Source organism: Dryobates pubescens, unplaced genomic scaffold (genome assembly GCF_014839835.1).
Source record: "Dryobates pubescens isolate bDryPub1 unplaced genomic scaffold, bDryPub1.pri scaffold_82_arrow_ctg1, whole genome shotgun sequence".
In the NCBI taxonomy this organism is placed as follows: domain Eukaryota; kingdom Metazoa; phylum Chordata; class Aves; order Piciformes; family Picidae; genus Dryobates; species Dryobates pubescens.
Window position 1 is genome coordinate 4,728 of NW_026530801.1, and position 12,355 is coordinate 17,082.

The following is a 12,355-nucleotide window of genomic DNA, read 5'->3' on the forward strand; positions in this document are numbered from 1 at the left end:
TGTCCTTGCTGCGTTTGAAGTTGTGCTGAACATCCCACAGGTTGGGTGTGGTGGGGAATGAGCTGATCCATTCCTCCTGCAGCTCAGGCAGGAGGTGTTCTATGAGCACTGCAATCTTTGATATCAGAGGGAAGTGTGCCCTAACTTGTCACTGCCTTTCCCTCCTTGGACAGGTCTCCATGGCCACAGGCAGAAGATGTCCAACAGCAGCTCCATCACCCACTTCCTCCTCCTGCCATTCCCAGGCACAGGGCACCTGCAGCTCCTGCACTTCTGCCTCTTCCTGGCCATCTACCTGGCTGCCCTGCTGGGCAATGGCCTCATCATCACCACCATAGCCTGGGACCACCACCTCCACACCCCCATGTACTTCTTCCTCCTCAACCTCGCTCTCCTTGACCTGGGTGCCATCTCCACCACTGTCCCCAAGTTCATGGACAATTCCCTGAGGGACACCAGGGACATCTCCTATGCAGGATGTGCTGTACAAGTCTTTTTTATCCTCTTTCTGCTTTCAGCAGAGGTTTTTCTCCTCACCACCATGTCCTACGATCGCTACGTTGCCATCTGCAGACCCCTGCACTATGAGACCCTCCTGGGCAGCAGAGTTTGTCTCCACCTGGCAGTAGCTGCCTGGGCCTGTGGGGCACTCAATGCTCTGCTGCACACAGCCAATACATTTTCCCTGCCCCTCTGCCAGGGCAATGCTGTGGACCAGTTCTTCTGTGAAATCCCCCAGATCCTCAAGCTCTCCTGCTCCACATCCTACCTCAGGGAACTTTGGCTTCTTGTGTTCACTGTCTCTTTAGTCTTTGTCTGTTTTGTGTTGATTGTGGTGTCCTATGTGCAGATCTTCAGGGCAGTGCTGAGGATCCCCTCTCAGCAGGGACGCCACAAAGCCTTTGCCACCTGCCTCCCTCACCTGGCTGTGGTCTCCCTGTTTATCACCACTGGCTCCATTGCCTACCTGAAGCCCTCCTCCATCTCTTCCCCATCCCTGAACTTGGTAGTGTCAGTTCTGTACTCAGTGGTGCCTCCATCAGTGAACCCTCTCATCTACAGCCTGAGGAACCAGGAGCTGAAGGCTGCCCTGAGCAAACTGATCCCTGGATGCTTTCAGAAGCAATAAACTCTTTGTCTTCTCCTGCAGAGCAGATCTGATGTCATTCAGTGCAGGCCCAGCCTGGCTGCTGGAGTTGTGGCTGCTGCCGGGGCTGTTCCCATTGTGAGAATGTTGTTCCCATACAAATGTCTTTCTTCAGACCATGTCTGCTTCAGTGCTGTCCTGTCTGGTTTGACCCAGAGGCTGCAGACATGAGGAGCTGTGCTCCCTGGGTGTTCAACACAATAAAGGACCTCACTGGGAGTTTGTGGTGAAGGTACATTATGCCCAGATACTGAATCTTGTCCCAGCATGTGGGCAAGCTCCCTCTCCTTCAGGAGGAAGACAAAAGCCAAGGCATTAGCCAGGCCAACACGCACCCAGTGCATGCTGGGCTCGTGGCAAACACCAAATATGGTAGAATTCTAGCTTCATGCTTTCCCATAGGCTGAAGCCAGTTGTTTATGAGAGTGCCCATTGGTCAAACCCAGCCTCAAGGAACTCTATAAGTATTACCCCAGCTGGTAAACAAGTTGCCCCCTCTTCCACTTTGTCTCTATGCTTGCTCGAGAGTGTAACTCCGAGCTGCAGCCTCTGGCCATTGAGTTTATCGTTGTTTGGCTTCTGTTATATACATGCACGCATACTAAAGCCTCTGCATCGTTAGAAGCATTGGAAGATCATTTCCACAGAGGCAGGACGCTGCGCTGAGCCGAGGAGCCCAGCGTTGCTACAGCCAGTCGTACTGACCGGGAGAGCTCCCCGTGTCACCAGAGGACTGGACCAACCCCCGAGGGTAAGACCTGCCCAGTTGCCGGGGAGAAGGGACTTGATAGAGACCGAGTCTGCAATTGCCTAGCCCTGCCGTAGCGGGAGAGAAGAGCGCCACGTGTGCTGCTCTGAGCCCTGTTAAACTTCAGGGAATACTAAAGTATCGTTCGTGCTTATACTGCACCGAACCCCGGGACCGCTCCGAGTGTCCTGCTGTTCCTTTAAGCTCAGTAAATGAGAGGAGCCGCCGCCTAACGCAATCGCATTCTGTCTCCGAGGCTGTGTCCCTCAGCCCCGGGAATCTGCCATAGTCGGGCCGATCCCTGCCGGGTCCGCCCCACCTGCAGCCTTGCCGATCGGAAGCCTCCGAGCCTGCCTACCGGCAACCATTGCCCTGCCCTACCATGCTGACTCTGAGGGCCGACCCCGTCCCGGGACCAGCCCTACCAGCCCCACTGGCCGATTCCACCAGGACCACTGCCTATCGTCTGGAGGGAACTTGCCAAGTCCTGTGAAGGGAACCCTGCTTACTAGCTAAGCCCAGGTTCCATTTCCTCTCCACTGCCGCAGAGAGAGAGAAGCCACCCGTGTTCCGCCGAGTCGCCATCTAGTGGCCAAGCAGTGGAACTGCACCCTTCTTGTATATAAACATAGAAATAATTTGTAATTAGTTCAATTAAGTTCTAATCATAACACTAAGCCATTTGTGGAATCTATTTCACGAATGTGCACTAGAACATGTATATAAGTTGGTGATTCATCAGTTATTAATAATTTGATAATTAATAAAAATATTTTCATAATTCATATTTCATAATTCATAATAACCTCTTCACCACAGAGTTGTTTCTCTGAGTTCCTTCCATGCTGCATACCCTGACCCCCTTCCAGTTTAGACTCAGTCCAAACATGGTTCCTTTAACCTCTCCCCGTACAGATGTGGCCTCATCCTAATACAAACTGGATCATACTGTTCTTTAGCACTTCAGCCTGGGGCTCATCCCAGTACAGAATGCATCCCCTGGCTCCCTTCCCAGTACTGAATGCATCCATCCCAGTACAAAACTGCACACCCTCATGCCCTCCCAGTGCAGTCTGGTCCCTGTCCCAGTGCAAACAGGATCCCTTTAATCCCTCCAGGTACACATTAGGCCTTGTCCAAATAAAACCTGGAACCCCTTATGCCCTCCCAGAACAGCCTGGACCCTCTCCCAGTACAAGCTGCATTCCCTGGGCACATTCCAGTACAGTCTGGTCCCCACATAGTACAATTGGGAACCTTTTAGCACCTCCTAGCACAGACCTGGTCACATCTCAACACAAACTGCATCTCTTCAACCCCTCCCAGCTCAGATGTGGTCTTATCCCAGCACAAGCTGCATCACTTTGACATCTCCCATACAGCTTCCTGTGCCAATACAAAGTGCATCCCTTGGACCCCTTCCCAGCCCCAGCTGCACCCAGCACAGCACAAAGTGGATATCCTGATCCCAGTGCAGCTGTGGCCTGATCCTGGTCCAAATGGGATCCCATTGCCGTCTCCCAGAACAGTCTGAGTCTCATCCCAGTACAAAGTGCTTCTCCTGAAATCCTGATTCCATCCCAGCACAGACCAGGACCCATCCCTGCAAACTGATCCCCTGATGCCATCTCAGTTCAGACTGGGACCCCCTCCAGGTACGAACTGGTGATGGGTTACGTCCATCATGAATGCCGGGGGCGGGGGAGGGCTTGTGAGAGCCTTGGTCTCCCTGGAGGGGGTTCCCCCCGTGGGGAACTGAGTTAGTCTGTTCCACTCCCCCACCCTGTCCAGCAAGCCTATAAAATGGATGAGACTGCAGCCATTTTCTCTCTCTTTGGCTTCTGCTTCACCTGGATGAGAGGATTGCTGCTGGCTTCCTGCTTCTCTGCCACATGGTCAGGTCTGGTCCTCCTCTCTGTTACATCCCCTGCTTACCAGCACCAGAACAAGAGGACACAGTCTCAAGCTGTGCCAGGGGAAGTTTAGGCTCAAGGTGAGGAGAAAGTTCTTCACTGAGAGTTGATAGCCATTGGAATGGGCTGCCCAGGGAGGTGGTGGAGTCACCATCCCTGGAAGTGTTCAAGAGGGGATTGGACGTGGCATTTGGTGCCATGGTCTAGTCATGAGGTCTATGGTGACAGATTGGGCTTGATGATCTTTGAGGTCTCTTCCAACCTTGGTGATTCTGTGATTCTGTGATCCACCCTTCTTCAAAGGACTCCAAAGTACACATACTTTCCCCATCCATCCTTGTTCCTTACCCTTGTGAACCCTTCCTGTTATTGTTTTATATATATATATATAGAAAGAGTTATAATTATAGGTATATATAGTTTAAAGAAATTATTTTTACCTCTCTACTTCCAAACCAACTCCAAATTACTACTTGGTAGATTTACTCCTTCCATTTTTTATCCCTCTCAATCAAGAGAGAGGAGGGGGCAACCGGGGAGGGATTCTCAGCCTTGACCCCATCTAAGCTCTTAAATCCCAGTTAAGGCTCAAACCACCACAGTATTTTGGTGCTCCAACGTGGGGTTTGGATATTAATATTCCCTGTGCAAAGTAATACTTTGTTTGAAAGAAAAGGATTGGAAGTAGAGATGTAAATTTTGAAGCATCTGATGTTCCAAGCTTTTGCATGGGTTTTTGGCTGGAGCTTTTGGACCCATATGTGGTAATGGTTGCAATAAGCAGTGTGAGCAATCTGGCAGTGTAGGCCTAGAGCCTGACATGGTGGTAGGCCGTGTCCAGCACGGGTGCAGAAGTAGCTAGCAGCATAGCAGAATAGTGCTGTGCCTGCACCGTGTAACCAAAGCAGGACACCGGTAGCTATAAACACAGAGAGTTATCTCAGAATAACAGGACGCACACGTGCATCAACAATCTTGCATGTTATTACTGGTTTAACCAATAATCTATAGCAATAGTGTGTGGTCACTCATGAGGGGCCAATGAAGCCGTGCCAGCAATGCCCTCCGAGTTGATATAAGTTGTAAAGGTTTTCTTACTGTGCACATTCTTCTAGGCACTTTCCTCTATGCACTTCTTACTAGCCTGTCAGCTCTACTGTCTGCTCTGTACTATGCTTGCATTATAATCGAATAATGCTGAAACAATAAAGGGACAATACTAGATCATATTGATCAGCTGTATTGATTCCAGTCTCCATCGTCGCTAAATCTGGCTAAACCCATATGTACAAATTGATAACTTACCATGTGGTGTGGTTAATGAGAGAGATGCTGCTCGACTGGATAAAAACTTTACCAATGCAGCTGGGCATGGACCTCCTGAATTCCTTGAATTTTACTGCCACTGATAACTTCTCTAACACAGGAAATTTTCGTGAAGCCAGCTACGAAACCAACGGTGTAGATAAAAAAGTCTGTGGTGGAAAAGTGCCTTACATTGCTATATGCTCTATGTGCTTAAATATAATCCTTATAGGGGCATTTGCTGTGACCATGTTGGGTGGGGGAAGAGCTAACCCATTAAGAGCTCTTTGCAGAGGGATAAGGCAGTCTTTTGTAAAGTTTAACAACCAGGGGCGTGTCTGCTGTGAGCACTTCAAGCACTGTGTAAAGACAAAGAGGGAGGGGTCAGGTTGTAGTGAGTGTGCCAGATCTCTGCCTGAGCCCCAGGCACAAGGGTTTGCCCCACCACCAGCAGTTCCACACTTAAACCCTGATGCTCCTGCCCATGCAGTCTCTGTAGCACCTGTCACCACACACAGGAAAAGAAGGCAAAAATCATCTCCAAGCAGGGATGGTGAGAAAGGCACATTGGCGGGGCCTAGCACCTCGCAGAACCCAGCAGTGGATGAGGATGACTCAGAGTAGGAAACAATAACTATTACATCTCTGCCCAGAAAGGAATTAAGGCAAACTTGTCTGGATTATGCAAGGAAAGAGGGTGAGCCAATACTAAGCTGGGCCCTGAGATGTTGGGACATGGGGGTGGACACAGTGGACCTGGATAACAAGGAGGCAAAGCTTTTAGGCTCCCTGACTCGTGGTGCTGGTCTGGACAAAGAGTTAGCCAAACTCAATGGAACACACACTCTCTGGGCCTGGATCCTCAATGCCATCAAGAGCCGGTAACGCTCAAGAGATGACCTGCCCTGGGCCCCAGTTAGATGGACAACTATGGAACAGGGCATTGGGTATCTGAGACAGATGGCTGTGCTGGAAATAATTTAAGGGGATGACCAGCTCCCTTTGGACCCAGATGAGGTGCCCATGAGATGGCCTTTTGTAAAGAAACTCACCCAGGGTGCCCCTCACAAACATGCTCCCACATTAGGAGGGATACTCCTGAGTGGACAGGATGGAAGTCCTAAAACTGTCTGTGAGTTTGCCAATGATTTAAGGGAATATGAGGACAGTGTAAATCAGAAACCCCTCATCTCAGCCATAGAAACTATGGCTAAAGACACTGTCAAAGAGATCAAGACCTCCATGTCTGAACTGAAAAAGGGGAGCGATGCCTCCTTTCCCCTTCTCCTTCAGAATGGGTCCAGGTTTCAGCCATCAGGAACAGGCAACCTTCCCCTAGGAGATCAGCCCAAGCCAATTGGGGGGATGTCAAGGGGGACTCTGTGGAGGATCCTCTGTGACCATGGAGAGGACATGGACACCTGGCATGGCCAACCCACCTCTGCCCTCTGGAACAGAGTGCAGGAACTGCAAGGTGGCCACACTGGGGATAACTTGTCCAGGAGAAGGGCTGCCCCAGGTTCCTGGAGGGGTCCCTCTCACTCAAGAGACCCTTCCCCTAGCAACACAGGACCCTGTGACAAGTGTAGGCATCCCTGCCAACATTAGAGGTGCCCCACCTCCAGCCAGGTGGAGGCCAGGGACAACAGAGTGTCCTGGGATGTCTCTGTGAAATGGCCTGGCACTTCAGAAACCCAGAAGTACCCAGCTCTGGTGGACACAGGGGTCCCATGCACCCTGGTACCATCGAGCTACAAAGGGGCTGAGCCCATAAGCATTCAGGGAGTCACAGGGGGCTCACAAGACCTGACTGTACTGCAGGCTGAGAGAAGCCTGACCGGGAATGAATGGGGAAAGCACAACCTAGTGACTGGTCCAGATGCACCTTGCATTCTTGGCATTGACTTTCTGCGGGAGGGATGCTTCAAGGACCCTAGGGGGCACAAGTGGGTGTTTGGGGGAGCAGCTGTAGAGACCGCAGGCAAAGAACAGCTGTCCACCATGCCCGAGCTGTCAGATGAGCCCTCCGTAGTGGGCAGTCATAAGAGGTAGGATTTGATTTTCCCTCTTGGCTCTTGCAGATTACATCACAGGCAATCCAGGACCAACAGAGACTCTCTGCACCCCATACACCAACTGATTTGACAACTGGAGAGCCAGAAGGTGATCAGCAAGGCTCACTCACCCTTAGAGAAAGGTGGAGCCCAGTGAGAATGGTCCTACATGGAGCTTGTGGCAGAAGGCTCCTGGTGAAACCAGGGGCAGGCCCCTAGGTTTCTGGACGAAGGGCTACAAAGGCTCCGAGGCCAACTACACCGTGACAGAGAAGGAAATCCTAGCTGCCTGAGCCAGGCTGCCTTTAAGGTAACTGGGACTGAATCACTTCTATTTCTAGCTCCAAGGCTTCCAGTCCTGACCTGGATGTTCCAAGGGAGAGGCTCAACCCCACATCATGCCACAGATGCCACCTGGAGGAAGGGGATGGCCCTGGTAACTCAGCGAGCTCGGATGGGGAGCTTCGAACGCCCTGCCATAGTGGAAGTGATCAGCAAGTGGCCAGAGGATGCTGACTTGGGAATGCCACCAGAGCAGACAGTGAGCTGTGCTGAGGAGGCTCCCCCATACAATGATCTCCCTGACCATGAGAAGGGCTATGCTCTATTTACAGATGGGTCCTGCCGGCTTGTAGGCAGCAAGCGGAGATGGAAGGCAGCTGTCTGGAGCTCGACAAGGCAAGTGGCAGAAGCAAGGGATGGAGAAGGTGAATCCAGTCAGCACGCAGAGGGAAAAGCTGTCCAGCTGGCCCTGAATGTGGCAGAACGAGAGAACTGGCCAGTGCTGTACCTCTACACTGACTCCTGGATGGTAGCCAATGCCTTGTGTGGGTGGCTGAAGGAATGGAGGAGGAACGGGTGGCAGAGAAAAGGGAAGCCTGTTTGGGCTGCTGACCTGTGGCAAGACATCGCTGCCCACCTGGACAGGCTGCCAATAAAGGTGCAGCACATGGCTGCACACATCCCCAAGAGCAGAGCCACAGAGGAGCACAAGCACAACCACCAAGCAGATCTGGCTGCTAAAATCTCCCAAATAGCCTTGGCCTGGGAACACAAGGGTGAGCTGTTCTTAGCTCACTGGGCCCAGGACACTTCTGGCCACCAAGGGAGAGATGCCACATACCAGTGGGCTGGGGACAGATCCGTGGACATCTCTCTGGAGGCCATCTCACAGGGTATCCATGAGGGTGACATCTGTGCTGCCATCAAGCAGGCCAAGCGCATGAAGCCTCTGTGGTATGGGGGGAGATGGTGGAAATAGAAGTACGGAGAGGCCTGGCAGATTGACTACATCACTCTGCCTTGGTCTCACAGCGGCAAACAGCACCTACTGACCATGGTGAAGGCAAGTCCAGGGTGGCTGGAAACCTACCCAGCACCTCATGCCACTGCCTACAACACCATCCTGGGCCTAGAGAGACACGTCCTGTGGAGACACAGCACCCCCAGGAGGATTGAATGGGACAATGGAAGCTACTTCAAGAACCATCTCCTAAGGGACTGGGCAAAGGAACATGGGATTGAGTGGATCTACCACATCCCATACCATGCACCAGCTGTGGGGAAGGTCAAGCGCTACACTGGCTTGCTAAAGACCACCCTAAAAGCCATGGGGGGTGGAACCTTTAGGAACTGGGAAAAGCACCTAGCTCAAGCCACTTGGTTAGTGACCAGCAGAGGAGCTGTGAACCCAGCTGGTCCTGCCAGTCTGACCTGCTGCAAACAGTGGATGGAGATGGAGTTCCTGTGATTGCTGAGAAGAACCTGCTGGGGAAGTCAGTGTGGGTTTTCCCTGCTGCTGGTGGGGGCAAACCAACCCAAGGGGTGGTCTCTGCTGAGGGTCCTGGTCACACATACTGGGTTATGTTAGAAACTGGCAACATTCAGTGTATCCCACAGCGGAACGTGACTCTGGCTGAGAGGGGATGAACTCAGAGGGGGCAATACACATCAATGTATTATAGTCACTGTGTGAGTAGTTATAGGCTCTTTTAAGTTTTTCCCTCCTAGCTTAATACCAGCCTAGCATCCAGGACTCAACATGAACACACTTCACACCAACCCAGAGAGCTCCTGGGTCATCTCACCTGCACCTGTTCCTGATGTCCCTACAGCAACAGTCCTCTCCTGGTAATTTTCTTTCCCTTTCAAAGACAGACTGATTCCTGATTCTTCTCCACAACCCCACCCAGTTCAAGCACCACCTACACTGACCAGCACCGGAGAGGGAGAGACTGCCTTGAGAAAGAGAAAGCCAGGATAAAGAGGGACTTGCATCGAGGATTCGAATAGCACCTGTCAAGTTTGGGTGAAGAGGCTGTGACTCCAGATTTTTTCTTGGTGGATCTGCTCCTTCCCTTTCTTGTTTTTTTTTTTCCTCTCTATTGGGACGGAGAAGGGGTAGTGGGGGAGGGACTCTCAGCCTTCCCCCATCTGAGCTCTTAAGTTCCAGTTAAGGCTCAAACTACCACACTTGCTTAGGAGAAAGTGAAGAAGAAAAGGCCTTGGTGAAGATCTCTGCTCTCCCAGTCCTCTGGAACAGGACTGCAGGTGCAGGATCAGCTTCCCAGGGAGGAGTGAAACAGGTTGCAGAAAGAGCTGCTGAGGAGGGAATGGCTCCAGGCATGGTCTTTGCCTCAGAAGGAGGAGTGGGCACAGCACTGAACACAAGCTGTCGTGCTTCCATGGATCAGAGAGGAAGGACATCCATAGACATGGGTGAGAGATGGGAACAAAGCAGGACTGTGCAGGAAGGAGGAGCCAGCACAAGTTCTGTACCATAAGGAGGTTCTGGTGTGTCCCAGCCCAAGGCAGAAAAGCACCACAGCATCTGAGAGGAGCTATTCCATATGCCATGGGATGGAGCAAACCCTGCACATAGTGAAGAAGGCCAGCTACAGCTGGGCTGTGGCAGGAGGAGTGTGGCCACACAGACACAGAGGTTGTCCTCCCCCAGACTCGGCACTGCTGTGGCCACATCTGGATGCTTGGTGTCTGGGTGTTGGGCTCTGCAGTCTGATGCAGAAGGGAGGAACTGGAGAAACTGCAGAGGAGATCTGCCAGGATGGGGGTTGACATCTCTGTGGAGAGGCTGAGGGACCTAGGCTGCTTCAGCCTGCTGAATGCAGGCTCAGGGCACTGCCAGAGCAGTGTGCACATGGCTGAAGAGTGGTTTCAGAGAGGATGGAGCTCTTCTGGGGAGCGGGATGAGATCAAAACCCCCACAAAGTGCAGCTTGGAAGGTTCAGAGTGGAGTTGAGGCCAAAGAAATGTCCCTCAAAGGGCAGAGCTGCTATGCATGAGGTCATCCAGAGGTGTCAGAAAACAGCAGGGAGAGCTGAGACAGCTCAGGGAAGGAATGGAAATGGCAGGGGGAGAGCTGGGTGGGGAAGCAAGATTGGTGTCAGCAGCCTGAAGGGAAAGAGCTGCAGGCATGGGACAGTGTAGGAGAGGCTTCAGTGAGGATGGCCAAGGGCTCTGGCAAGGCTGAGAGGCCCAACAGGACCAAGGTCTTTGTGCCCTTGGCTCTGGCACTTGCCTCTGCCACCAAGGCCTGTGAGGAGAAACTTGGCTTTGAGGCTTTGAGGTTCTTCTAGTCCAAGGGCAGTGCTCAGGGCTTGGCCTTTCTGCTTCCTAGACCAAAGGCAAGTTTTTCTGCCCTGTACTTTGCCTTTGTCTCCCTGCAATCCTGGCCTCTAACAAGCTGCTCTAACGAGTCCCTGGGGAACCTTTGGCAGTAACAAGCCTCAGTGAGGCCAATAAGTGCTTCAAGGTACTTTGGAGTTTGCTTCTGCCTTGGACTTCTTGAGAGGCTTCTTGGCAGTACCTTGGCAGAGTCTCCTGGCAGTACCTAAGGATGATGTAATCAGCCCCAAATACTCCATGGGGCTCATTAAATACTGCTGAACCTGAACCTCTAATTATTGCCAAGGTTTCTGCAGCTAATTGGAGCGGTTTTTATTGCAGAAAGCATCTGATAAAAAGTATTTTTAAAGGTACATTTCATTCCTTTTCAGCAGGAGTTGTCTTTTTGCAAGCAAACCACAGCAAGACCTGACAAGGTCCTACCCTGGTCACTGTTCACCCTCACTCTCCACTGTCCCCAGCAGAGCCCAGAGCCACAGGTGAGGGACAGGATCTGCCTTGCCAGGGGCTGGGGGTCAGGGCTTGGCCCTTTGGATCAATGAAACCCCTCCAGGTTTCCTCAGCAGCAGAGCTACCTTTAGCTGCTTGTCCTGACCTGTCAGCACTGCCTAAGTTCTCTGCTGTCCCCACAGCCTGGAGATGCTTCAGTGCCTCCAGTGATGCTTCCCTTGCATCCACTGTCTCCTGCTCTAAGCAGACCCTGGGGACCCTTTCCCAGTATGCTTCACTGGGACCCATTAAGAGTAGAAGAAACTTCAGAGTTTGAATCTGACTTTGATTTCTGGAGAGGTTTCATCATCTTCTGAGTCTCTGAGGTTCATGGACTTGGCACTAAAGCCACCAGAGGGCTCCTTCAAATACCTTGGGCTGGTTCTGTGAAGCTGGGCCAGGCTCCTGGGCTGGAGGTTGCTGCAGCTCCTCTGCACAGCACAGCAGGGCTGAGGACACTGCCAGAGGATCTCAGGGAGATGAAGAAGGCAGCAAGATCTTCGAGGTGGCCAGGACTGAGAAGATGCTGAGAGCTCAGTACAGGAGAACTGAATGCAGCCACAGACATGGTGAGGCTGTGGGTGCAGGACACTGCAGCTGTAGCTCCTGGAGGCATCTCAATCTTGGCAGCTGATGCTCAGCTGAAGGCTCCTGGAGTGTGCACTCAGAAGGAGGACCAAAGACCTTCAGCTCTAACCTCTGAGCAGCAGTGAGGAGAGCTGGGGAAGAAGGCAGCTTCACCCCCAGCCCCTTTGCTTTTCTCTCTTCCCTTCACTGTCTCTGCAGCACTGCAGACCTGCTCCCTGTTTCTCCACCTCTCCATGGGACTTGTACTCCGGGATTGAGCTGTTGGTCACTTTCTGTTCTGACACCAGAGGACTCTTCATGGCAAATCTGGGTACCTGATGCATTTGAAGCTATGATGAACTTGGCCAGGGCTTGATAGTGGTGGGACTGAACTGATCCATTCCTCATGCAGCTCAGGGAGGGAGGTTATGATAAGCCTGAGAGAAGTGTGCCCTAACTTGTCACTGCCTTTCCCTCCTTGCACAGG

At 52.1% G+C, this 12,355-nt stretch overlaps 1 protein-coding gene across 1 annotated transcript; it reads left to right on the forward strand.

The window, feature by feature from the left end:
• Positions 1 to 259: 259 nt before the first annotated feature.
• On the forward strand, positions 260 to 1,099 carry LOC128899849 (olfactory receptor 14J1-like; the record flags this gene model as incomplete). The annotated part of the gene is made up of 1 exon (XM_054179561.1): positions 260 to 1,099. A coding segment is annotated over one exon (840 nt), but the record flags the coding sequence as incomplete, so codon positions are not given.
• Positions 1,100 to 12,355: the final 11,256 nt, after the last annotated feature.